This window comes from Equus caballus, chromosome 10 (assembly GCF_041296265.1).
Source record: "Equus caballus isolate H_3958 breed thoroughbred chromosome 10, TB-T2T, whole genome shotgun sequence".
NCBI lineage: Eukaryota > Metazoa > Chordata > Mammalia > Perissodactyla > Equidae > Equus > Equus caballus.
The window spans coordinates 89,014,014-89,041,727 of record NC_091693.1 but is presented as its reverse complement, the minus strand read 5'-3'; the positions used below and the strand labels follow the sequence as shown (position 1 = coordinate 89,041,727).

Below are 27,714 nucleotides of genomic sequence, written 5' to 3'. Positions count from 1 at the left end.
GAACCAAAGTGGCTGCGGAGACATAGTCTACTGAGGGTGAGGCAGTGGTCTGGGGACACAGTAAGACTCAACCAGCTCAGCTTTCTAATGTCCAGGAAAAGGTACCTTTTAAGAGAGAAAAGTTACAGGAGTGCTGTTTTCTCTCTGTAGTATTGCTTTTTCAGCAATTAAACACCCACTAACATATAATATAGGTAATAATATACACATATCTCCGGAAACATGCTAACGTCTGCTAAATGAGGTAGTTTTATCAAATACGTAATTTGAAATATGAATTTTAATCATTTAATGTACTGAAACAAAGGAATAGTGGTAACAGTTGAGTTTTCTGCCCAAGGAGGGTTTTTCCATTTTTCTTGTGTTCCATTTTTCACATGGAACATGAGGTGGCTTTAGTGTGACCTCATTTCTTCTGACTGAGACCTGTGTCCCTGGGCATCCATCTCCCAGTTATCTCATTGGTCTCCTTCTCTCTCCTCAGCACTCGTTGTTTACCTGAGACCAACACTGGTGCTTCTTCAAATCTTTTGGTTTTCTGCTCAGAGTGTTATTTTTTAATAATATTCTTTTTAGATTATTAGGCAACTTAATAAAAGTTTCTGGCTTAAATTATAAAAAACAAAATTCATCGAGTTTTAATTTCCTAGTCACTTTCCATGAGAAAGAGGGAGGTAACTTTTTGTGTTGCTCTCCTGTCTAGTCCCCCATCTGTCACCCTCCATGGCACGTCAGGATTCCACTGCAGAGGGCCAGCCAAGACTTCTGATGTGTAAACACATGCTCACATTCGTTCTTCTAAACGGAACCCACCACTTTCCCCAAAGGAGGAGAGCACCCCACAGCTGGTCACACACGCTTGGTTTCCTGTGTTATTGGAGCTGCTGGGCCCCTGCACAGGGACGCTAGCTATCTCTGTGGTCGTGGTGCCCACTCTTAGAAACACAGCCAAGTTCTCCACAACCGTCCCAAACACAGCACATTCTCATCACATGACAAAGCCCCTGTGAATCATCATTTCCACATTTGTGAGTGAGTTGATTTTTCCTGATATCAAGGAGAGAATTTGTGTTACTCTCATTTGTCAGAAGGGGAAACCAAGGCAAGGAAGTTTACCAACATTCCCAGGACATAAAAAGCTTCCAGGCAAAGTCAGTCTTGGGAACATCATACAGGCTGCCGTTCCATTGTTAACAATTGGAAAATATATTTTACTTTATCTAAAGCATTACAAAAGCAAGCCAAGAAGAATATTCTCCCAGAGAGAATTCTGACCTGTCAACGAGAGGTTCCAGAGGCAGGATGGACACTAAAGTCCAACTCCAGCCCTTCTCTCTGGGGACTGATGCTCAGGACATTCCACTTGTTGAAGCCACAGGGCGAGCAAGTGGCCCACAGAGCCCAGAACCTGGGTTTCTTGATTTCCAGTCCATGCTCCTCCTACCGCATCCCTCTTAATTTTAAGATGCATTGCTGCCATGGAGCAAACACCCGTCAGTCACGGCCCACAGCCCTCGGACCCTGTGCCGCACAGTGTGTCTTCCCTCCCTGCCCCATTTTTCCGGTTGGGGCTCTTCAAGGAAGGGCCTGACAGTAAGGAGCCCTGTTCCCTTTCACACCTCCCGGTCAATTTACCTGGAAAGCCGTGCAGAGCATCTTCAGTCTCCAGCACGCCTCTCTGTTTGGCCGCCTGCAGCTCACTTTTGGATTTCCAGACCAGCTTGACCATCCTGATCATCTCTGGCGAGTCCCAGGGCAGCGGCCCCTGCTGGCACCCCGGCCGGCCGGCCGGCGAGGAGGGCAACACACCCTCGGGGGCCGTCCACCTTCTGCCTAGCTCTGCCGAGGGGAAATAGCGCTCCAGCACAGGCATTCTGCCCTGGTCCCCAGGAGAGGAGCTGGGGCTGCTGCTGCCGCCGCCGCCGCCGCCGCGGCCGCTGCCACCAGAGGGGAAGTGCTTCCCAGGCAGGGGAAGGCGGACCCCCGAGAGATCCTCTCCAGCTTCGCGAAGGCAAGGCTCCTCCAGCCTGGCACGGCCCCCTGTCCTTCCCTCCAGGCCCCGCACAAACGCAGCTGCCGAGAGCAATGCCCTGCGCGGGGTTTCTCGCTGGCGAGGACCGTGCTGTCCTCGATCCTCGGAGACAGAGCGCGTTTTCTCCCCTGTCTCCCTCTCTCTCCCTCTCTCTCTCTCTCTCTCTCTGTCGGGCGCTGACTTCACAGCACTTAATTAATCCCAGGCTTCAGCTGGAACGACAACAGGGGAAAAAAAGCCATCGAGGTTTTTGCATTGGCTTTTCCCCTTCTGATTTATCTGTTCTCAGTTCTCTTTTGTGCTTGTCAAAGTTTGCAAGTAGCTGGTTTAGTCGCTAAGGACTTCAGGCAGGGAAGCGGGGCTCCCCTTACACCAGCCTCTCCCAGGGGTCCTCTGGGGTCCAGTTATGCAAGGTGTCAGGTAAGGAGGCGCCCCGTGGTGCGGGAAGCCTAGAAGCTCGCCTACTGCAGCCCTGCCAGCCCCACGGAGCTCTCGGAAACCGGGAAGCTGAGCATCCGCACAAGCAGTTCGCAGCTGCCTCTCTCGGGAAGGTCTGGCCGGGGGCCACCTCGCCTGTCCTCCGCCGTCCGCCCTGGGCTGGGGTCATTCAGAAGGCCCTTGGAGTGATCCTGAGCACTACAGTTCACACATTCCCTCCTCCGCACCCCTCCCCCCTTTGCTGTCCTTCGGTTCTCAGCAAACCTAACTGGGTTTTGGCCTATTAGTCAAATCCCTTTGTAACCTCAGCTGCCCTTCAGCTGGAAGGGAAATAACATTGAATCACATTCCAAAGCTAGCTCTGAGAGCAGTGAATTAGGGAAGCATCAAGAGCCCCACGCAAACGTGCAGTGGGGCTGCATAGTCCGCGCACATAGCTTGGGATTGTTAAAAACCCATTTCAAAGGAAAGTAATACATAATAGTTTGGAAGGGTTTTCGTGGGGGGCAAGAATGGCAGTGAAAAGAAGGAAAGAAAATATTGAAGAGTCACTTTCCAGAGACAGAGCACTGGGGACTTAGTCCTTGGGCCGCTAACTGCTGTGTCCCCACCTGAGAGTGGTTCAGCTGAGGACAATCATGGCCACGTGTCTTGGGTCCGGCTGCTCAGAGACAGAGGCGCTAACCCTGGAAGTCAGAACCAACATAACAAATGGGGACGCCCCCTGTAGCTTATGAAAAGCACTAGACAGCAACGAAAGTGGGTGGTATTGTGTTTAGCACTTTTGCCAGCAAATTGAGTTTGTAGGAACAATTTGAACTTGAGCGTTCACATGGATAGCTCCCGTTTCCTCAGAGGCCATTGCAGCAATTCTGTCTCCTGCTCACCTCTGCATTGCAAGGGGCTTGATTCTGCCTGGCACCTGACTTTGCTGGTGTGCAATCTATGGCTCCTCTCTGTGTTCCTTTCAGGGCTGGTTTATCAACAGTCGTTTGATGTCTCTTTAGGGGAGAGAAGAGCAGACTTGGGGGGAAGAGAAGACCGTTGCAGGGCGTGTTTTATTTCCATGCCCTCACCTCGTTTTTTAAAAGTTGAAACCGGCAAAGGCTACTGCAATTTTGTTGTTATTATTCCTCTAAACCCATGGTTAATAAATTTAGCTTTCCACACTGAATTAAGTGGATTTTCTTTTTTTATGCATGGAAAAGTACCCTGGCAAACCTACTCTCTGTCCCAATGGATGAAGAAGGGTCAACGTCCTTTGCGAGTCTGAAACAACAATAAAAGACACCGAAGACACTACTGCTCATGAATTTCATTATTAAAATATTGACCAGACAGCTCTCCCTGTAACAGCCAGATATTCATACAACCAATTAGGGAGTAATCAGGGATCCACTGATGAGAAAGATGGGCCTTTTCTTACTTCCCTCTTGGCTGAGAGATGAAAGGATTTGAGCATCGTCTGACACTCCCGCCGCTCTGGACAGCCCTTCCAGTTCTTCTCTCCCCTGCCATCAGACTGGGCATGAAGGCTCTCCAGAATTGAGATGATTTTACTTAATAAGTACATGGAGGCTGCTGCACCCTATTAGCATATTTCCTGAATAATGTCTTAGATTCATCCTCAGTCACAAACTTCCTTGACATAACAACTGAAGAGTTTCCTAAGCGTTTGACTATTTTTACTTTTGTTCAGTTATTTTGCAATAGTGCTTAGCATCAGGATATCCTGACCCTTGGAACAAAGGGGTTAAGAACAAAGAAAACAAATATATGATATAATATGTCACATACACCGACATATTAAGAATACAGCTCCACATTGCACATTTCTTCAAGAATGACATTTTTTTTAAATCAAAGGACATAAATTTCCACTGTATTCTCTATATTGTTTTACATGTTTCTTTGTAAAAATATCTTAGCGAAGTCCCAAAATGTTGGATCATTGAACATGAATACTTCCTGGTGGAGGCGGGTTAGGGCCAGCAAACCCCATCTCAAACCTGCATTCTCAGAGAGGAATCTGCTTAACCTGAAGATTTGAAAATTGAAAATATTGCACAGTTAAAAAAATCCTCTCCGATGTGGGATTATCTTCGTCCCAGGGCAGAAGTGCAAAAATACCACAAGAAAGGTCGTTCTCATGGTATTTCTGGCTCACATAGAAACAGGAAGTACAGGAAATCTTGTGAGAAAGCTTGGCTCAGGAGGTTTTTGGCTCGACTGCAGGCTCAAGAGATTGGGACAAATTGACGAGATGCTGGCACTTATTGGACGAGAATCACCAAACCACAGGAGTTCTCCAAAAGGTGCTTTGTTACATCTCATGGGCTGTGAGCTGTTTTGTCTTTCTTATAGTTACTCTGGAAGAGCATACCTGTAAACTTATGACTTCTCCCTTGCTCAGTGAACATCATTCGCCTTGAGATAGTGTCTGTAGCCTCAAGTTTGGGTCACCAGGGATGAGCAGGAGGGGCTGGGTGGAGGTTCTGTGCCCAGAGGAGTCAGGGAGCAAAGAGATCTCCTCTACATGACTTGTAAGGATTCTTACATATCTTAATATCCATAATTACTGTGCTACAGATAGGAAATTTTAGGATAGACTTTCAAAATAACTTCATTTTTTTTTCAGGCATTGTGAGTCAATCTAACTTTCCATTAAGAGGAAAAAAGAGTAGTTTTTTTCCTGTGTGTAAGAAATGCAATGAGAACTAACAAAGTCAAAACAGCTTGTTACAATGGACACACTTAACTCTATCAAAAATACTTTGCTGTGTGTTTGCAACTCTAAAGGAAAGAATTGATAACCACAATACTAAAGTATATAACCAAGAAAAAAGTCGAAGATTCATAATGATTTAGAATCTGGATCATTTTGAAGAATTTCTGGTGTTTGGGGGACTATGTAGAAACCTGTAGACTGAACAGCTGCTCTAGTCACTAAGCAAATAAGCCCTTATTATAGAAGACATAAAAAGAAAATATTAACAATATTAAATATTTCTAATCATTTTAGAGAGTGTAAACTTCTAAAAACTGAGAACTTAGAAATATATGTGCATTTCAAGGTTCTATCACTTTGAGTCAATCAACAGATTCTTGCAAAACTTCATTTTAATGAAAGTCTTCTCACTCAGATGTTTTGGAAGTACCTTGTACACTTATTAACTCCCATCCCTCTTCTATCTTTAAAGAAAAATTTCAAACTATTGAGGGAGTTTATTCATTTTGTCCTGACTTTTCCTCTCCATCAGTTCAAAGACGGATGTGTAAACCACATACACACTTATGACCACCCTGGTTTCACAAATGCAATTCAAATGAAATTCAAAAGGAGCGAGGAAGGAAAAACAGGTCTTTCAACTTTGTTTAATGTAGTCTAAGTAGAAGAAGCTCAAACAATTTACAGCGTCCTTCAGGAGAAATAGAAATGTAATAACTTTGGCCTTAACTAATCTCGAGGAACGATGCCAGCAAGTAGGGAAAAGGACTTGGTCTACAGACCGACCATAGAAGGCAGCACATATTCCCACTGTCACGTGGTGGAGAGGGGAGAGAGGATGGGGCAAGATGAGGGAAGATGAGGTGGCAGAAGCGGAAGCAGAAGGGGTTGAGCTGACAGATTCCTAGTTTGACTTCACAACAGGTGTCTAAACTACAACCAAGTATTCTCTTCGTCACTCTGCAAATGTGTATTAATAGCAAGAGCAACTGCAGAAGGGAGACCCTCTTGTGCCAGCCCCTGGTCCTTTTTCAGGCACTGGGGACCTGCCGGCCTCTCCCACCTTGATTCTCGTTTTCACTGAGTTACCTCTTCTCTATTCCTTTTCTTTGTACATTTAAAGAGAGAAACTGAGGTTTTAGGTGGCACAAGACCTCTATCCTGGCTCTCAGCTATCTTAACTACTGCACGGTTTACTGTCTCTGACAGTTAGCCTACAACAAATGAATCTAGTAACACAGGGGTTGAGAAGAAAATGGTAGGGAGACTGGATTTCTGCACTTTGCTCCCCCTATGCTGCTAAATATGACCTGCTATTCTCTCTCCGTTACTGAACGTCTGATGCTTTCCTGTGAGATGATGGCATCCTCTGGCTGAAACCTTTCTAGGATTTCAGAACTTATTTCCGATTGTGAAAGATTTTAAGTGGTGGTAGAGAACACTTCACAGTTTCATATTCAGATGTGTCAACTTCTTAAAAAATAGCTACAACAATGAAATCTTCAAAGTAGCCCTCCAAGACTACTGATCTTAGGGTTTTAAAAACTGTGTTTCAAAAAACTGAACTCACCACTGAGCTTTGCCTCAAACTCAGCGACATCTATAAATAAGTATGATGGCAAAAACCACCTTATTCATCTCACTGGGATCTTGTAAGAATGAAATAAGGTTGCACTATGAGTTATTTATAAATTGTAATGTACCATAAAATTTGAAAATTACTATTTTTAAACTATAAGAAATCATAATTGACAATTTACCTAAACTCAAATTTTGGCTATACTTTCCTGGAATCCGTTAGAAGGTTGAAAAGTCAAATCTCCCAACCTTTGAAGTAGGCCCCACTTTGGAAATTCATATGCTCATGAGGATGCAGGAGTAAAGGAAATCAAAGAGAAGGTATTGGAGAGAGAGTACTGGAGAGTGGTCCCAATGCGAGAGAGAGTGAGGGATTTAATGGTATAAAGGTGGGGAAGATAAGCAAAATGATGAAAGTGTGAATGAGATTAGATAGGTGAAGGACAAAATATGCAACAGAAGTGGCTCAATGGGACAAATATTCATTGTAACTGCATTTTGGAAGTGTGATAACAGCCACGAATCATGTCTGGGATGTAAGCCTGCATGATCTTTACTATGGGCTATTTGGTGCTCTAGTTAATGCTGCATAGGTTTCCTTGATTGGGAACTTCAACTTCAGTTCACAATGACTAATGGGTGTGTTTGATGTGCATGAGTTGTACAGCTTTGCATCGTATGTTCCGGTAGTGAACATGTGTCTTCTGGCCTCCCAATGGCCTCATTTCCCTAAACAAACTTATGTGGGCCTCAAATTTTTTCCTTGGGGTCTTTATTCCTCAAACATTTTTATAATTTTGATCATTCCTAGCTGATCTCTGTTTAATTGGTAAGTGTTTTTAAAAGAAGTGTAGCGTGTAAAACCAAATATAAGATTAAAAAGTGGCCTAAAGAAAGCCTGAAATATGTTTCCACTTCTTTTGCAAGTGAGATGCATGAGTTCTGGATGCTCTCAAGAATTAGGCCAGGCTGAGAAGATCTCAAGGTGGGGAGACGATCCAGACATCCTCGAATAACTGCTGGGACATGCCCGAGTGAGGCTTTTTTTCTTAATAAGATCTAAATAAACTAGATCACTAATAAGATATACAAAGATTATCAATATAGGCAACATAAAGGGAAGATGAGAAAATGGTAAGAAATAAGATCTTCCAACAGGATATATTTTTTCCCTTGCATTCATTTATGTTTATGTTCATAGAGTTCAAGGTCAATTTCGAAGAAGGAGATTTCAGCTGCTATATGTATATGAAGTGTGATCCTACTGCCTCTTCAAATTATTCTTTTTTTCCCCCTTTCTTTCACTTACTACATCCTAGTGACTATGAATTATATAAAATGTCTATGCCAAACGGTGTCCCTCAGTTGCTTGTCTAGAGGAATGCTTCGCACGTGCTATTTGCATACAACACGTGGAGAAGCTGTTACCGTGTGGATTCTGGTTGGGCAGGTCTGGGTGGGGACCTGAGACTCTGCATTTCTTTGGGATCCTGGGGATGAAGAGACTGCTAGTTTGTGGACCACACTTCCAGGAGAAAGGCTAGAGGACTATCACGTGGCAGTCATTTTATGCCTCTCACGTAATAGTTATTTATGAAAGAAAATGCAGCAAAAGTCCAACACTCAGCTGGAAACAAGCAACCAGAACGCAGGGACGTTCATGACATCGAGTCACTGCTTGTCTTCTAAATTTTGTTTTGTTTGTTTCTTTTCTTTTATGAAATAATGTTAAAGAAAGTGTTGAATATCAAATATAAGCCACTGCAATGAATAATATATATGATGGAGTCTTAAATTCAAAACCAAATGGCTATTTTTGAGAATCTTTTCTCACCAGCTGCCAGACAAAATTCACTTAGGTCAGTTTGGTATTCCTCCTCCTTTCCAGCATTTTGCTGGCCTCCTGTTGCTGTTTTCAGAATGATCGGATACAGGCAAGACTCCGAGTCTTTGATCTCCACCATCAAGGATACTCTCATGGACCCTGGCTCCTTCATTCGATTTGTTAAAAGTCCACATAAAGTGGTCTTTGGATGAAGCCTGGTACTCTTTCTGGTGGTCATATTCCCAGCATGAATGACTGGTGACCAGATGATTCCACAAAGCAAAGATGGTAAAAAGAAAAGTAGGCATTTATGGCACTACCGCCTGCGGCCAATGGTGCTGCTGACTCAGAGAACCATACTGCAATGTCACAGCCTCAGCGAAACACACAAAAACCCACAAATAATAAATAAAATAAACAGCAACAGGCTGTGCTCTTTATCAGGTATTGCCCAGAGTTTCTTGCAGCCCCAGACATGGAATTCATGGGAAAGTGATGCCACAAGCAAGAGGTACGTGAAATCAACTGGAAGACAAGGGTAATCAAGAGCATGAGACCAGAGCACTGCCACATTTATATGATTAAAAGTGTGTACAGTGAACTAAAGAAGAACGCTTAGAACAAATGGAAGCATCTGCTGGTAATTGGAAACACAGTTTGCTGTATTTTTCCTCCATTATCTTTCTGCTTCTTTCTAGGACTAATTGCTTTGCTATGATGACAAACACCTATAGTTCCTGTCATCCATGGGCGTAACTAAAAAGCAAGAAAGAGAAAGCTGGCAGATGTTGGAATAAAAACTAATATATATCATGGATCTTATTTTAGATAATTTTAGAACCTGTTTTTCATTGTGATGGCAGGAGAATCGAAGGTGAAAAGCAAAACTGAGGCCACTTGGCTGGTATATAGACAGTACACAACACGTTCTCTGTGTAGGCCAGTCTGGGATTCCCGATGAAGCCCCTTTTTTGATACGTAGTGTTGCTAGGAGAATAATACCATCATCATGAAGGAAAGACAGCCCAGCACACAGAATATGTGACAATATTGATGCATGCATAAGATCTTCATCACCAAAAGATTCTCATCAAAAGAGGTTCCTTTTGGTAACTTTCTTTTTCACCCCACAGTCAAATTCTAACTAAATTTTGCTCCTTCTACTCCATAAATTATCTAAAATGATTGGGTATCTTTCTGCCTATAGGACATGGTTACTAGCTGGTCCAGCTCTATTTTCTTCTCTGATCTGAGTCCTGCTCTCTGTGCTCCATGACCTCCTTCCTGCATCCCTTCTGCATTCTGATACTGGGACTCCTTGCATTTGTTTGTTCTCTGATCTATGTTTGCTTTCGATGTTAACATTATGTTGCCTATTTAAGTGCAAGGTAAAATATACCTGCCTCTGACTTGCGTGTGTTCATATTCCTTGCCGCTCTTATGTTTGTGTGTCTCTGGTAGAGTTCAGGGTCAACTCCAGAGCTGCTTGTCACTGGTCTTTTCATAAAGGTCTTTTTAATGCTGTTAGTACTTTCTTTTCTGCTTTCAAACTTTCAGGAGTTGATTGATTGAGCTACTATCAAAATGTGTTTTTCAAGTCTCTCATTAACCATTAAAAAATTTCAGCGAAGTCTTATTTACCTTTAAAACTTGTGGCATTGTGAAGTAGACATACCTTGCTATCATGTCACTTTCAAATATGTAACAAATGAAAAGTAATGGCAAATGTGAATATTAATTTGACACAAAGAGAATTATTACTTACAAAAATAGTCCAAATCCCTTTGTTGGGCACTTGAGTTTTCGCAAACAGGCTCCCACTCACCTAGTCCTGTAAACTCACCCAAACATACGTTTAACAGACAAAATTTCTATGGAAATCATCTTGCTGCCCATACATGCTAGCAGCACTCTGATATCCTGTGTGGTAGGCAGAATAATGGCCTCCCAAAGATGTCCACATCCTGCTCCCTAGAACGTATGTTAGGTTACATGACAAAGAAGAATTAAGGCAGCAGATGGAATTAAGGTCGCTAATCAGCTGCCGTTAAAATCGGAGACTCTCCTGGATTAGCTGTATGGGCCCAGAGTAATCTCAAGTGTCCTTCAGTGTGGAAGAAGGAAGCAGGAGATGCAGTGTCAGTGTGATGAGATGTGAGAAAGATTCTCTGGCCATTGCCGGCTTTGAAGACAGAAAGGGGCCCTGGAGCCAAGGAATGAGGGCGGCCTTTAAAAGAAAGAAAAGACAGAAAGCGAAGCCTCTGTTAGAGCCATCAGAAAGGAATACAGACCTGCAGACACCTTGATGTTAGCCTAGTGGGAGCCACTTCAGACTTCCGATCTCTAAAACTGTAAGACAACAAATTCGTATTGTTTTAAGCCACTAGGTTAGTGGTGATTTGTTACAGCAGCAATAGAAAACTAATATGGTGTTGTTCACATTATTCTTCCCTTTGTTGGGAAAGATTGTTCCATTCATCTAATTAGAAAAAGTCCCATTTTCTTCGTGGAGTCTTTGTGCCCCACTTCTAATCGCCCCTTCTGTGTAGATAAAGCAGCACCTCTCCACTTTATTTATCTGTGAGTAACTTTACTTTTATCACTGTTTGTCTTTGACGCTCTTGCTTGTCTTCCAGTTTACAGTACAGGGACCTATGCTTCAGAGTTTGTAACATAAAATCCTAGCAATGTACCCTTCATTCATTCATCCATTCATTCATTCAAGTTGCATTTATTGAGAGGTTAATAATTGATTGGATGCCCCATGCTAAATGCTTGATATACAAAAACGTGGTTCCTGCCATTAAAATTGTTTACAAACTTAGTGGGGAAGCTGACATATATATACCAAACTATAAAGCCTGGTGAATTGTAATGCTGTGCTATTAATGTGGACACAATACCTCTCCACGAGGGTTTGTTATTAATAACGATGACAACCAACTCTTTTCATTAAATTTTTCTGTATCTTGACAAATTCTAGGAATTTCTATTTAAAACTTAAAAATATCATGAGCTATATTAAATAGAATTTGCACCTAGCCAGAAAAATGTGGGCAGCTAATTACGTTTTGATGATTATTTTTTATTTGCTGATAGAATTTTTAAAAGTTTAGCTGTCATGATTTTAAAACTTTAAGAAAACTCTCACTACTTTTCTCAGGTGAGTTGATGCTGTGTTCCTGGAAAATGGGTAGCTTAGGAAAAGTTCTTATTCCAAGAGAGCAAAGAAGGGGGACTCATGTAACCTTAGAGTTTTAGAGGACTTTAGAGATAAATTAACTATTTCAATTACATCATGTCTTAGTGCGGACTGCTATAATAAAATACCACAGACTGCGTGGCTTAAACAACAGAATTTATTTTTCACAGTTTAGCGTCTGGAAGTCTGATACCAGTGTGTCGGCAGGGTCGGGTTCTGGTGGGGATCGTTTCCCTGGGCTGCTTTTTGCTGCATCCTCATATGGTAGAGACAGATCATCTTTCTACAGCGTCTTCTTAAAAGGACACTAATCTCACCATGAGGGCTCCACTCTCATGACCTAATCACCTCCCAAAGGCCCCACCTCCAAATGCCATCACATTGGGATTAGAGTTTCAACATCTGAATTTCTGGGGGGACACAAACACTCAGTCCACAGCGGATCGCTTTCTAATTTTGCCAATGATCCAGTATTATCCAGACAGCATGAGCTCTGGGTCCCCACAGACCTGAGCTCAAACACTTCCTTTGAGTGCTTATGTCCCCGGTACAGCCCTAAGCATTTTATATGAAGTGCCTTATTTTATCCTTACAAGAAGCTAAATGAGGTCGGAACTATCACGACCCCCATGAAAGGAATTGGCTCAAGATTCAGAGGCTATCAGGATCTAGAAGAGCGATTTGAACCCCGGGAAGCTGAGTCCAGAGCACACCCTCTCAGCACTCTTCCACACTCCTGTGTGGTTAGGATAAGGCAGTAGGAACGCTGCTTCATTCCAGACTGTAAGTGTATCCGGCTGTGTCATCAACATTTAAGTGGGGCAAGTGAGAAAGAACAATTACGACAGCCAGCGCCTCTTTCTGTAGCTGTTCTTCACAGCAGGATTGCCTCTTGTGTCCCTCAAGCCGTGTTCACTGCCTTCGTGGTCATGACTGTGCCAACAGGCTGGACCTTAGATCTTTGCCACAACCTTCATCCGGGAAGTGCTGAGGAAAGTCTTGCTGTCTCAGCAGGACTAGAGAGAACGAACATGGGCACACACAGACATTGTAAAAAAGTTAGACAAATGTCTGGTCTCCTTTCAAAAACGGGGGGGGGGGGTGATTCCTTCAGATCAGACCCTAAACTCCTAAAGCAACTGCATTCCTAATGAAAAGAGGCTTGATCGACCCATGCCATCACTTGTGATTGCCGCAGCCACACACTGGGCTCTTTGGGGTAGTCACGGAAGAATATCAGAGTATCTCTATGTTCTTTAAACCTAACTACAGCAGCAACTCTTCTCCCTCTGACCTAGATTCTTGAGGCTGAAGAACCAGAGAAGGACGATGTGGGATTGGTGAATGGAGTCCACCAGATTTACCCAGGACATTGCACAGGTATTTTCCTTTCGGAGCCATTTAGCAAGGCTGCTTACAGTATCACGGTACCAGCTGCATCCGTGCATTTTAAATAGCTTGGATAGAAACAGAGCAAAAAAAGAGAGCCTGAAGTTTTTCTGAGTGTTTAGGAAATGACTTGGGTCACTTTTTGCATGGACGATAGTACATGTGGGAAATTCAAATCTGGCCCCCAGCTGACTTCTGTCCTGTGGTAACAGATCTGAGATGAAGCTGACGACAGCCATGTTTCCAGCAGACCAGGCATCTTCTGCTTTCTGCCCTAGTTACTTCCTTTGGCTTTACTTTCACGTGGTAAATGTGGTTGCCTAGTGAGTTATATTCACAGTCCTTCTTCTAGGAAATGTGAACCTAGAAATTTCACATCACCTTTATATAGCACCTTCTTTTCAAAGGTTTTGCAAAGTGACAGAAAGGCATGGCTCTTCAGAAATGTCCCCAAGGCAAGGAAAGTACAATCCCTGGCGCAAATCATCTGATGTTCAGGATGGTCAGCTACTCTTGGTATTTCCCTGTTCCTGTCCTCAGTGATGATTTATTAATAAATTCACTCACCTATCTGAAATAGTAGTAAATACTCTAAACCTTTGCTTGACTAAACCCAATTAAGTCTGATGATTCCATTTGTCTCTCTACAGATATTAAACACATTATAATTGATGGCTTGTTTTATTAGCATTTGTCTCTATATCCATCTTGCAAGTAAATTCTGTATTTTACTTTTGTGATATTAGGTTATAAGAGTACAGGTATTTGTTTTTTTTGTTAGCTTCCTTACAGTACCTCCCAAAGTGGTCTAGATTGCAAGGATGCTGAAATAGCACTATTGTTTTGGCTGTAAAAATATGGAGAGAGTTCTGTGTGGGATAGCCACAGCATTTTTGGGAAACCTCAGAAGGGAATCTTGGTGTTGCAAAACCAAGTACTCTCTTTGACCTAAACCATACACTGGTTTTCCTGAAATTCTTGAAGGGTTAGAACTTTCACCCATTAACATGGTTAGCAAAGTCACGTTTTCCCTCAAGAGCACAAACGTGCAAATAAAAGAGATTGGTCATAGAAATCCACTTGAGGTTTCATTTGGGAATTGTGCAGTTGCTGCATCTTTCTTATCTCTAACCTATAGGTCAAATGTGCCACTTACATCTATTTTCTTCAAACTGGCATTTCTTGGGGGCTTTTCCTCTAGAACCTTTGGAGACAGAGTTTTCAGAAACAAAAAACTAAACAGCCTTTATTCTCCCATAGAATGATGGTGTTGGGAAAAGTAGACTGAGCCTTTGGGACAACTGAGAGGATTACATGGAAGCATATGCAGAAAGTATACAGAACAAAACCAGGCATAAAGTAGCATTCAATAAAGCCAGCTGTTAGATCTCCAGGGCACCTGCTCCCTTCTCCACGGAGCTGGCACCAGCAACCCCTTTAGGCCTCGGTTCCATCAGTAGAACCAGAAAGTGATACGTGGAGGGGAAGAGACAGAAGAGGGAAAAGTAAGGAAACATAAAGGATATATGTTTGCTGTGGAGTGGCCAGGGAGATTGGGGAAAAGGAAGACAAAGATAATGAAAAAAGAAACAAAAGAGGAAAGAAAAAAAGTTAGGAATTTCGTGAGCAATGATCCTCAAGCCTGCTCCAAGACCCTGGAGGCCATTGGCTGCCGGGCCCTTCACCTCAGTGTTGGTCTGCTGCCGTCTCTTTTCCTCATGTTCTAACTTGTAACACGTGTTTTAGATCATCAGGAAGGTTCTTCAGATCCAATTCTATAAAGTGTGGTTAAAATGATTTTTTTCTGGTGTGATCTAAATTGACGGCCATAGACATTGAGCACTGAACTAGTTTATTCCTAAATCTCTAGAAACCCGTTACAACATAACTATTCCTAGAGGACAATTTTTCAAAATGTCGTTCTTTCCTAGCTTTCCATCAAAGAATTCATTTAGTGAGTTATCAAAGCCTTTCTTGATAAAACCTTGTCACCTATAAGCCAGTCCCCTAGGACATCACGAAAAGCGTGCTCCCGGCTGGCAATGGAGCCTCTCAGGAAGTCCTTTCCCTCTTCAGGTCTCAGGAACATCATTCAGGGCATTAAAGTAGCAATTTCCTAATGGTAACCCTGTGGCCTGAAAAAGGAAAACAACTTCAAAAAGTCTTCACTTTTTTGCCATGGGATGGCTCCTGTAATGAAGAATTCAGGGGTTTCTTGTGAGAGGGTGAGCTGATTTTTGCACTGGAAGAGATGGTGGAAGCTGACTGTGTTGAAAGAAAGTGAGAGAATGGCTTTCTTTTCCACCGCCAGGGGACTGGGATGGTGAAGGAAAGGTGCCCTGTTCAAGGGACGATTGTTATGAGAGCCATTATTAGGGAGCCACTCTGAATGATCGTGTCTGTTCTTCAGTCCCCTTGTTGAAGAGTGGAGAGGGACACTGGTGAGGTTAGTGTGGTGTGGGACTAGGGGACAACTCAGGAGATTTGATGGTCTTTGTATTACATCAAGGGTTTAGACAGAATGGTTCTAAGCATCAAATTCTGTTTAGAGTTCTGCTCAGTCTGTACAGGCTAAACTCTACTTTGAGAGTTGTAGGATGTCTCTGAGCTTGTCAGACCTGGCAATACCTTTCACAACCTGGGATCTTGTGCACTGAGAGATGAGTCTGGGCCAAGAGTGATGTTACTATCATACCATTGATCAGAGCAGGTTATTCATGCAATGAATGAATGAATGACCGTGCACACCTAAGTGGCCTCATGGGCATGTGAAAGCAGCTCCATAATTTGGGGAACAAGCAGGAGTCTCCCAGTGGCCTGATGGAAATTCAGCCAGTGTGGAACTGCACCAGCAAATGGCTAGTTGGGAAGAAAGAAGGTTTCCGAGTCCCCTAGAGGAGTGGTAAAATGGGCAAGTGAGCTGATGTCTTTTTCTGAGCCTGCCCTGTCTCTCTGTCCCTCTCTTCCTCTTTCTGGTTTCCATCACTAAGACTTAATAGAAATAATGCTTTGTAGTTTCTCTCACCCTGTCAGCCAGTATTCCCTGGTGGGCAAGTCAATCTGATTCCAGAAGGAGCTTGGTCACTACCCACCCAAGGCCTTAGGCCAGCTCTGGGGAAGGGACACCATTTCATGTACAGGACACACAGGTGCTGCCTGCAACCCCCAACACACTGCTGGGGCAGGGCAGGTAGTCATCCCTGCTGATCCCCGGGTAGCTTCCACTCCTGCACATTGGGTGTCACTGCCCATGGTCAGGGGAACTGGACAGAAGGGACCATCCTGGCTCTTCAGGCCCCAAGAGGAGGAAAATCAATGTTGGAGCCCAAAGGATGGAACCGCTGGGGACAGAAGGTCACTACACATTAGCAGCCAGTCTTCACAGAAACAACGGGGAGGTGCCGAGAATGGAAAAGAGATGCAATCTCTTGGCTCCAGAGGACGAACCTTTTTCAGCCAGACTCTAAGGCACAGGCCTTCGCTCTCCTTGCATTTGTCATCATCAAGGCAGGGGAGTGAATTGAACAGCACTGAGCAGCAAACATTTATGAGGCAGCTGCTGTGGGCCAAGCCCCGGTCATGGCTCGAGGCAAAGCTCTGAACCCGGCAGGCTTTCCATTTCAGCGAGGAAAGAAAACACATGAACAAGCTCACAAATACGTTAACAAGAAAGTACTCCGTGCTCGTAAGGGCTATAAGACACAAAAACTTAAATTACTTGATAAAATAGTGGCTAAGGGGGTATTTTAACTTTATGGTCAGGAGAGGCCTCTTGAACTAAGTGATGTTTGAGCTGAAAATTAGTGACACGAAGAAGCCAGCCAGGCAGAGACTTGGGGAAGAGGATTTCAGGCAGAAAGAACTGGGGGAAAGATCTGAAGGCAAGAAGTAGCTTGCTGTATCTGAGAAACGAAGACGAGCAGAGTGACAGATTCAGTGAGCAAGGGAGGAGCGTGCATGATGTGAGATTCTGGGCCAGACAATGCTGGGCTGCGCAAATTAGAGAAATGATTTTGAGTGTCATTCCCAGTGTGATGATAAGCCATTAGAAGGTTTTTGGAAGAAGGGTGACATGATTCAATGTAGTTTTCATAAGATCACACTGGCAGCTCTGTGGAGAAGGAATTGCATAGGAGCAAGAGTAGAAGCACAAACTGGCTAGCAGGCTAATAAAATTCAAGAAAGAAAGGACGACAGCTTGGCTGGAGTGGTAGCAGAGAGAAGAAAGGGAAAATAAACAGTTCCAGGAAATATTTTGGAGGTAGAGTCTCTAGAACACCCCCATGGGTTGGCGTGCAAGGGAAAGAGAGCAGCTGGGTTCTAGTGGACGAATTATTGGCTGGGTGAAAAGCAATATATTTAGATGTGGTACTAATCAAGCACTCAGTTGGATATTGGAAGTTTGGGATGACTTTCGGATACCAAGGAGATGTCAAGTAGGCAGTCTGAGTAGAGGGAAAAGGGGAAAAGTCAGTCCTGAGATGTGAATTTGGGAATTACTGGCATACAGAAGGTACTTAAACAAAAGAAAACAAAACACTGTGTCCAGTTCAGACCAATTGCATCCACCCCAAGTCAACACTTAGGGAACTAAGTGCCAAGGGTAGGATATCCAAAGGACATAATCCCAGAGGGAGAGGCAGGCCAAAACACTGTTGTTACAATGCAACAGAAAAACAGAGGCGGGTGTGACAATAAAGGAAGGTGTGTTATGGAAGAAAGATTCATGCCTGGAGTGGTCAGGGACAGCGGAGACCACAGGGGACCTGAACCATAGTCATTTGGTGGGAACAATTCTCTTATGAACCGTCTGCTCTTAATATGGGTGCTTATTGAAAGACCACAGCAACAGATGGGATTGGTGGCAGAGGGGTTATATGGACAAAGGAAAATTCCATTTTTAATGAGTGTTTGATCTCGAAGAAGGTAATAATCACTCTGGCGCTTAACACTCTCCCTTGTGAAAAGAGAAGATTGAATTTGATGAGTAGCTTTCTGCCTCAGAGAGACAGTAAGATAGAGAATCAAGACCCATAAGTTATTTTCTCAATGTATTTAAAGACTATATTATATTACCATACATATTTCAGTATATTAGGTGGCTAAATATAACATATATAAATATTCAAAAGCATAAATATATATATATATAAAAGAGTAGTGGAGATAAAATATTTAGCCTTCAGAAAATCATGCAGATTGCCAAAAATGTCAAAATTTTAGTTTTAATTTTAGTTATATCAACTCAGTGAAGTAATATTATTCCTTTGTTGAGCACAAGGTCTAATTGATTGTGGTTAATAAAGAAGAAAAAGGAAAAACAAAATAATTATTGCCAAATTAATGCAGTTTCATAGACAAAATATTTCAAACCATGGAGTGCATTGGGGGAAAAATGATAAAAAGCCTATTTGGTGGTGTACATTTTGTGCATCTGCAGCTGGATGAGTAACAGGGTCAGTGTCAGCCCTAATAGGAATGCTTGTACAATTTGATGGCTTTTTTTTCTTCTTCTTGTTTAGCTATATTATCTGCTCAACATCCTTGTCACTTATTTTCACTCTTTGTAAAATTAAAAAGGTTGTTTTCTGGGAATTAATTTCTTAATCATATGAAACAATGCAATTCTTGCAAGGCATCCTGTAATTTACTAGAAGAACGTTGGATAAATAGTTTTGGAATGTCCTTAACTTTATTCGTCTTACTTGGGTGAAACATTTATTCCCAGAAGAGCATTTATTAACCTCAGAAACGGGTCCATTTTGAAAACAATACTTTGCATTTCTGTAGTATTTACTTCTAGGGTTGTACTTTAAAGAATCCCCTTAGTAATATGCATATTGACTCCCTGCAGTGGATGCAAGGAGAGACTACATTTTTACAACAAGTGGAGTCTGAGCTGGGTGGGTGGCCATGAGCCAATGCTGGGCCTGCAGGGCCGGGAAACCCTAGGCTTACTCCCCTGAAGGTGAGATAGTTGGCTACAGAAATCAGTTAATACTTAGGCTGAGCCCATATTCAGGGAATCAACAAAGCAGGGTCATCAAAATTTTTTTGTAATAAGGATATACATATTTTTAAAGTATGGAAATAAATATCTTAAGAAACATCAGAAATTTGTCGGATTTCTTTAAGGTAACAATATTTTGTATTGTTTTGCTTTGAGTTACTAATGGGGAAGCACCATGTTCTTTTCATCGTCAGTGTTCAAAGGTTTTCGTTGGATCTCAAGTGGCAGGAGAGTGCAGATACATGCCAAGTGCTAGCCTTCTTTATCTTGACTGGGGTGAGTGCAAGATTGTTCGTGATGCTGAAGAGTCGATTGCATTTCGTCAGGTTGGCCATTATGCTCACGGGCTAAGTCCATTGTACGATATTTCCAAGTCTGTCCGAGACCACCTTGGAGAAGGACCAAGAGTCTCCAAACGAAGAAGATAGTCCCAGAATGACTGTGTATTGATCTGATCGGCATGGAGCTACCCTGAACTAGGCGTATGTAATAGGAGTCTGAGACTAAATAGAGAATATACTGGAGTAAAGCTCTAAATAAGGAAATAGGTAAGAGGAAAATCGTTCCATCTCTCAGCTGCAGTTGTGTCTGGCCCTCATTTGATGGGCTTCTCAAGGACTCTAGGGGTGCAAGTGTGTCTCCCTACTCGAGTTGGATTCAGTAATCTGCGAGCTGGGACTGATTATATATCATGCTGAGGTGTGGACTCCTGTGGGAATCAAACGACTTGTCCCAAGTTGCATGAAAAGCTAGAGATAAAAGTCAGAAGACAACTGTGCCTTTTAAAATCCCAAGTCACTGTCTAATACTGTTGAAATTTTATCCACTGCATCACAACCCCTAACTTCCCAGGGCTGTGGAACTCAGGTTGTAAAAGTGTGTTGAGTTACAACATGTTCAGTCAAAAAATGCTTAAAGTAAGGATGCTTAGGAGTTTGTGTATGTCTGTTTCCAGAAAATGTGTTCCTTTTCTTCTTGACCATACTTTCTGCTGAAATTTTAGTGGCAAAATTAAAAGTTTCCAACTCCTTCTTAAATGATGTGAGAACCCATTTCTCGTACTAGTCAGCGCTGCTTGAATACTGCCCAATGCAAGGCCGGCCTTTAGTACGACTTTGATTACCCCATTCAAAGAGTTATATGTGACAGAAGAAAGTCCAGCAAAGCCAAGAAGTTTATGTGTTTAGGTTTTCAGGGTTAATGATGAAAAAATTAATTTTGTCGTAACCCTTTAGCTAATACTATCAACAGAGGAGGTTAGTAAGTGATTTTTCTTTTTTAGAGATACTTCTTTTTTTCCCTCCCCAAAGCCGCGGTGCATAGTTGTGTATCCTAGCTGTTAAGTCGTTCTAGTTCTTCTATGTGGAACGCCCCCTCAGCATGGCCTGATGAGCCGTATGTAGGTCTGCGCCCAGGATCTGAACCCATGAACCCTGGGCTGCTGGAGTGGAGTGTGTGAACTTAACCACTGGGCCATGGGGCCGGTTCCCTGATACTTCTTATTTAGGTCTCTGAACTAAAAAAAAGAATATTTGGATGAAATTTTGTTTTTTATATAAAATGCATAATGCATTTCCATCCTGTTTTAACAATTTAAATGATTTTATGTTGAATATCAATTATATTCAAGGGCTATTTGGGTATTTTCAGGTTTTTGCCCTTATGCTAAATGGCTCCAGGCTCCTGTGGTTTTTAAAAGTTTTGTGTCAGCTCTTGGCAGGTTTTCAGAAGTCATGTTTATTGTTTTCAAGGCAATTGGCTGTACCTATCTGTTCCTACCTTCAATTCTACTGCTTGAAACTTCTAGAGACTGTGAAACCAGATGACCAAGCTGGTTAACAGTGTCCTTGAAACGCATTATTCTTGTAAATAAGTAGACTTAGAGTTAGCTTCTGGGAATTTCTCTTAGAATGCACAGATGAGAGTGCCAGCGACTTTGTCTTGTATTTTCAGAAGTCCTTTTGGCTTCCTTCTGGTTTCCCTGTTCTGTTCCAGATGGCTGAGTTCGCCCAAGGCCTGCCCGCCTGGTAGGTGTGGCGTGGTGCAGGGGCAAGGCCAGAACTCAGGAGCAGGTCTCAGCTGAAACGCTGGCTCTGTCATAATCCTGCTGTGTGACAGTGGGCGACTGACTTTACCTCCCAAGCCTTAGTTTCACAAACTGGAAAATGAGAATGAAAATAAACACTCTCCAGAGTTATTGTGAGGCAAAAACGAGGTGTGTGGTATGATAATAGCTACTATTTATGGAGGGTTTATTTATTATGTGCCAGGTATGTAGTTAGCACTCATAAATGGTAGCTCCTTTGGACATACCTGGCTTTGTGCCCTTATTAGTTGGACTTTACACAATTAATCCACTGAAGTCCTCACATGCTCTTTTCAAATGCCATAGAAAATAGTAAGAAGGTAGAAAGGAATGAATCAGAAAGCATCTATTTCACAAGCAGCCAGGCCAGACATCTGACTTACACTGTGTCATCTAATTGTCTCAGCCATCCTCTGAAATAGGACCTTTTATCCCCATTGCACTGGACAGAAAAGTAAAGGCTCAGAGAGGTTGTTTTCCACTTTTCCACATGATAACAGAGATAGCAGAAATATAAGCAGAACAAATGTAGTACAACTGAGAATTCTGTAAGAATAAATTACAACACTGACGTTAATAGTCTAGTCAATGTCTTCTTGTTTACTAGAAATTTATCAATTATATTTTTCTTTTATAGCATTAAGATAATAAAGTATAAAATATCTTTTTCCATGTAGCAAAAAGAGAGATATCGAGTTCATTTTATTCTGCTTAGCATAGAGGTTCTCATAGATCTCTGTGTGAGGAGAAGGCTGAGTTACTGTGTTTCAATCATAATACATACTGAGGCTTATTTTTGCTGCCAAAACCGTTCTTTGGTTTAGAAAATTTCCCCTAGGTCATTTCGAAGTATTCCCAGAAAAGATGAAAATGCCAAAAACCTGGTCAAAAATTTTTTCAAGTATTGCACCAAGAATGGAAAGAATCTGGGAATCAAGAATGTATATTTATCTGGTCACAAGGAGAATGGGGGTTATCCGCATGCCATGGACTCAGCGTGTGCCATTTACTTTCATAGCTGGCAATTCCCACCTCATTCTCTTGCTAACTTCTTGTGGCTGTGGTCAGTCATCCTACCTCTCTCTTATTTTCAATTTTATTACTTATTCTCAGGAGGCAAGGCACTTGAGAAAAATTTCTTTTGGGGCTCCACCTTTTCAAAGGAAGGTGCAAATTAGATGTAGTAGATTCGTAAATCTATTTGCATCTTTAAAAAGAAATATCATTCAGGCATTGGTCTGCTCTGTCGCCTTGAATCATAAAATGGCTGTGTCTGGTTTATTTAGTTTTTGATAGCCCACACTTCAGAGGAAGGCAAGGGCTGTGTCTGCGACAGTTGTGCAAGCCTGCTCAAGCAACAGAAATGCTTCCTGACCCCTGCAGAGGTCTGCATGTAGACCCTGGAGCTCCAGGGACCCAGTGACGTCTGCTGTGGTTTGCTGACTCCCAACAGGCTTGATTCTGCAGGGTGACTCAGGAAAAAGAATCCCGGCAGCTTCAAGTGAAATGGTGCCCAAGTAAAGATTACTCACAAAAATATTGTGGAATTGGCTCTGGTGCTACTTTTGGTCTTAAAACTGTGTGTGTGTCTCCATGTTTACCCATGTGCACACCTATGTGTATTTTAATTTCAACATCCATATTCAACTCATCTTTTAGAATTTCTTCCAGCTTTAACACACCGTTTAAGCTTTTGGGAAAGGCTCTGGCAGCAACTCTTCTTATGCGACTGGCTTGACTTTCCATTGATACTGTGTGGACTCTCCAAGGTCAGATTTGGTTCTTAAGGCATGGAAAAATAACAGAGGGCCAGTATGTTTTATGTATTATCATTACAAAGAGGTGAGGCTTTTGAATAGAAACACAAATTACCAATTTTTAATTTCACCAATAATTTATATCCTACCTATTTTCAAAATAAGCCGTGTTTGTTTCTAGCCCTGCCTTGGTTAGGCAGCCACGTCTGCTTTGAATGCTCCACCTGCAATACAGCGATAATAAGACTTCCACCTGCGTCATCTCACAGTGGTCTTTTAAAACGAATGAATAGAGGCCTATAGAAGCCTCGAGGTCTTTGAAATACAACAGCTTTAGAACTTACAAATTACTTTCACCTGGGCTAAAAGTTACACACTAGATATCTACAAAGCTTGGAAAATAAGAATGTCTTTGTAAATTATGTAATTAAAATTAATTTTAAAATGAGTGGAATATGTATCGTATGTGTATGTGCACAGAAAAAGAATGAATACATCCAAATTGTTAAAAAATTTATTATGAAATATTTCTACTGAAAAGCTCATAAAATCACACAATGAATATTCTATACAAGTTAATAATGACAACGGTCCTCAGCATTGGTGTTGCTGTGGGTGATTTTATCTTCTTCTCTATAGCTTTCCTCTATACTCCAAGTTTCCTAAAGTAAATACATAGTTCTTCCAAAATGAGGAAAATAATCTCAATAAATGCCTTCATAAAAATTAACTGGACAGGGAGGAAATGACTCAGACAGAATGCAAATATGCAAATGTCATAGCTTTTATTTATTTATTTTTTTAGGAAGATTAGCCCTGAGCTAACATCCACCGCCAATCCTCCTCTGTTTTGCTGAGGAAAAGTGGCCCTGAGCTAATCTCTGTGCCCGTTTTCCTCCACTTTATATGTGGGACGCCTGCCACAACATGACTTGCTCTGGTGCATAGGTCCGCACCTGGGATCCAAACCAGCAAAACTCGGGCTGCTGAAGCGGAATGTGTAAACTTAACCACTGCACCACTGGGCTTGGCCCCAAAATGTCATAGCTTTTAAGAAAAAATTCCTTTGGTCTCTTAGAGTAAGTTTGGGTCTGACATGAGTGAAATAAATGCCAGTTCTATAGTGCTTGGGTTTGAGCCATTTTACGATAGGAAGCTCAGAGAAAATCCATCATTTAAGGAACATTTCGAAGTTTTAGTCCATATCAAAAGTTTTTCTGTTTATCCATAAGTTTGTATGGCGTGTCAGCAGTTAAAACTAATCTTATCCATTCAACCTAGCATACATCCGAGTGTCCATAAATTTAATATGTTCAAAAAGTGCAAAAAGAAGATTCTAACAGAGAAGTTATCCCTACTCCCCATTACTCCTGTCACACTGGATTTCTTTGGGTTCTTCTAATAGGCTGCAGCTCTCTTACCTCCGGGTCTTCTCACATCCTGTCCCACATTTCTGGACCGTTACCCACACTCCTTCACCAGGCTACTTTCTACAGATATTTTAGGTGTTAGTTTGGTTCTCACCTTTTCCACAAATTACATCCTGGTCCCCAGACCAAGTTTGATGGCTCCCCTGTGCTCCTGCGGCCATTTATGTTCACTCATAGGAGCTCACTTGTCTTATCTCCCACCTCTGCTCTGAAAGCCACTGGAAGGCAGAGACCTTTGTGCCTGGCAGACAGGACGGTAAGCGTGACTTCCTCGATCAGGGCTGCTGTGACTTCCCAGTTCTACAACTGTGTTAGTCTACCAGCTGCGGGAAGAACAAGGGAGACCCTAGTCTTGGCCACTGTCACCATGCCTGTAATTTTCTCTTGCAAAAGAACTGGTAAAAAGAGGAAGAAACTTTTAAGATTTATTGCAGGGAAATTTTAATTTAACTTGTTGCATAATATATTTAGTCAAATTTGTTATTCATAAAAAAATACCTTGGCTTGGTCTTAGAGAAATGACTACACACACAGAGGAATTTTAAAATAAAAAAGATGAAAAAGATTTTTTTTCCCTCTGACTAAGTCTCAAAGGCAAACATTTGTGTTAGTTCTACACATGTTACATCAAAGATAACATGGTTTGTGCTCCTTCTTTGAAAAATACCCTACATCTGTAAGCCATTAGCTTTTGTCTGGCTCTTTTGTTGTATTGGATGAGATCCTTGAATGCTTTGTGTTTCCATTTTTCTAACTGTAGAATGGGGCTAATTTTACTCTGCACAGTGAAGATAACGTCGGAAAGAAGTTCATGCTGGAACATAGATGTTAGCTGGCTACTAATTAAAATGGAGAAAATTACTTTCATATTATAGTTTATTGTCCGAGTACCATCTTTAACCAAGGAATTAGATCCTCCTTTTGCTTCCGTGTTTAACTGCTTCTCTCTCTTCGTAGACCTGCACGCTTCCCGTCCTTCATTCCCAGCTAAAATGATTGAGTTGCTGAAAACCATGGTATTGTTGAAAGGTGGCTTCATAACCACCCACAAGAAAATGGGAAAGACATTAAACACACATTCCTCATTGCCTAACGTTTCCATGCCACAACTCTGAAACTATTTGTGAATAGACATATTCATGTTAGGACAAAGTAAGCAGTTACCCAAACCAATCTGCCCCCATCACTCTCCGCTAAGTCTGCATGTCAATCTTTGATGGAACCTTGGTTTCTCCCATTCTCTAGACGTGGCTGAAAACGTGCAGTGTCAGATCAAGAGAGCGCAAAGAGAGTCCTAGGAAAAGGCAAGCCCTGAAGGCCTCATTTTGCTGACGTGGCTCCTCCTGAGCCATCAGAAGGTAGGAAGGTGGCCGTGGGCAGTGGGCTAGGAGGGGAGGGGTCTCCTGTGAAGTAGAGCAGTTCATTGAGAGGTGGGAAGTGGCATATTTAAGTCAAGGCTGGTAGAATAGGAAAGTCAAAGAGGTTGCTCAAGTGGATTTTTGGTTTCTTCTTCCTTCATTAAATTGTCACAGATGTGCTGTTGGCTTGGGATTGGATCTTCCTCCTCGTGAGAGAGGCAAACGCAAAACAAAGACCCTGAGGTCTCCTCCCAGGGAGACACGTAAACCATATTCTAAATCATTATCATTTCCTAAGAACGTCCATTCTCCCAATCCAATAAAACCTATACTCTTAAACTTCTTCTTTTTTTTAAACAAAAATCTGACAACAGATGCCTACCCATCCTGTGATTCCAAGCCCACCCACCCTGGGTAACATCAGAGACCAGGCCCTAATTGAGGCTGTTTCGTCAGGGTAGCCGCTGTGCACAGTTCTTGTCCCGTGTCAGTTCAGGCACTTAGAAATACACACACGCTCTGAGGCGTCCCTGCTCCGATTGGTCCACGGTAAGCCTCTGGTTAGCCAAGACAGACAAGGACGGGTCAAAAAGGAGAATATTATTCAAAAGCCCAAGATCCGCGTTTGGACCCCAGGGTCCTGCAGTCATGCAAAAGAGTGATTCCAAGGCCAGGCGGCACAGCAACTATTAATAATAAAGGATGTATGAGGAAATGATGATTATTTTTCTGTTGCTTTGTCTATATGATTCCAATCCTGCAATATTTCAAATAAATAGTGATAAATGGGCCTTTGGTGACCTAAAGTCAGTCTTACTCTGAGAAGGAAGATGCTCTGTGCTTAATATTCACTCAAGAAGGGAGGTGACTAAATATCGAGAGCCACTGAGTATTGCCATCTGTATAAGAGAGCAGCCTGAGAATACAGGGGAAATCCTATATGTATTTCTGCTATAAGGAAAGAAAAAGGGGAGCCAGCCTGGTGGTGTAGTGATTAAGTTCTTATGCTCCACTTCGGCGGGCCGGGGTTTGCTGGTTCGGATCCTGGGTGCAGACCTACATAGTACCTATCAAGCCATGCTGTGGCAGGTGTCCCTTATGTAAAGTAGAGGAAGATGGGCACAGATGTTAGCTCAGGGCCAGTCTTCCTCAGCATAAAGAGGAGGATTGGAGGTGGATGTTAGCTCAGGATTAAACTTCCTCAAAAAAAAAAAAAAGAAAGACAAAGGAAAATATACACCCCGCCTTCTTTTTTTGTTGTTAGAAGTGAAAAATCACTGTTAGGATGAATCTCTTTTTCCATTAACCATCTGCAAAAGTGAAACAGACAACCCCCAGCTTGTGATCAGGTCTGAGATGTGAGTAAACTGTAAATCCCCACGGCAAATGTTAACATTCGACTAGAAAGTGGACTGTCCAGCACGTGGCATGGATCAGAATTCTGGGTCAACGAACCTTCTTTGCAGGAAATCTGGGAGCTCCATGTGTCACCGCACCAGGCCATCAGGGGTTGGCCTCTCAGACTTGTTTCTCTGGCTTGACTTTGTTCCAGCCCTAGAACTAGGCCTACCCTGGTTTCCCCTCACCTCCTGACCCTGACCTCCTGTGTGTCTGTGATCCTGGTCACGGAATTGAATTCTAATCGCTCTGTTTCTGACCTTGCTTTCCAGTTACAGCGTCTTGCTTGCTTACAAACTAGAAACTGATTTCAAATCTCACTAACTTTGTCAGAGTACTGGCTGAGCCTAAAATGTTTTTTCTAGGAGATGAGAAAGGAGCTAGAACGTGAACTGAAAGAAGGGCAGGGTCTCGGGGTCGGGTCAGGCCCGATGCCTAGCCACAGCCCTGTGAGTCTGAAGTTCCTAACTCTGGCGTAGGCTG

At 42.5% G+C, this 27,714-nt stretch overlaps 1 protein-coding gene across 3 annotated transcripts in view; it reads right to left on the bottom strand.

Moving 5' to 3' along the window:
• PDE7B (phosphodiesterase 7B) overlaps positions 1 to 27,714 on the bottom strand; it is a 294,049-nt gene that overhangs the window by 136,603 nt on the left and 129,732 nt on the right. Inside the window, exon 1 of one of the 3 annotated variants that reach the window (XM_014735201.3) lies at positions 1,636 to 2,740. The exons of the other annotated variants lie outside the window; for them this stretch is intronic. Coding sequence (XP_014590687.1) covers positions 1,636 to 1,873 — 238 coding nt within the window. The 5' untranslated portion in view covers positions 1,874 to 2,740. Of the gene's footprint in view, positions 1 to 1,635; positions 2,741 to 27,714 lie in introns of those variants that run through there. 3 annotated transcript variants of the gene reach the window in all.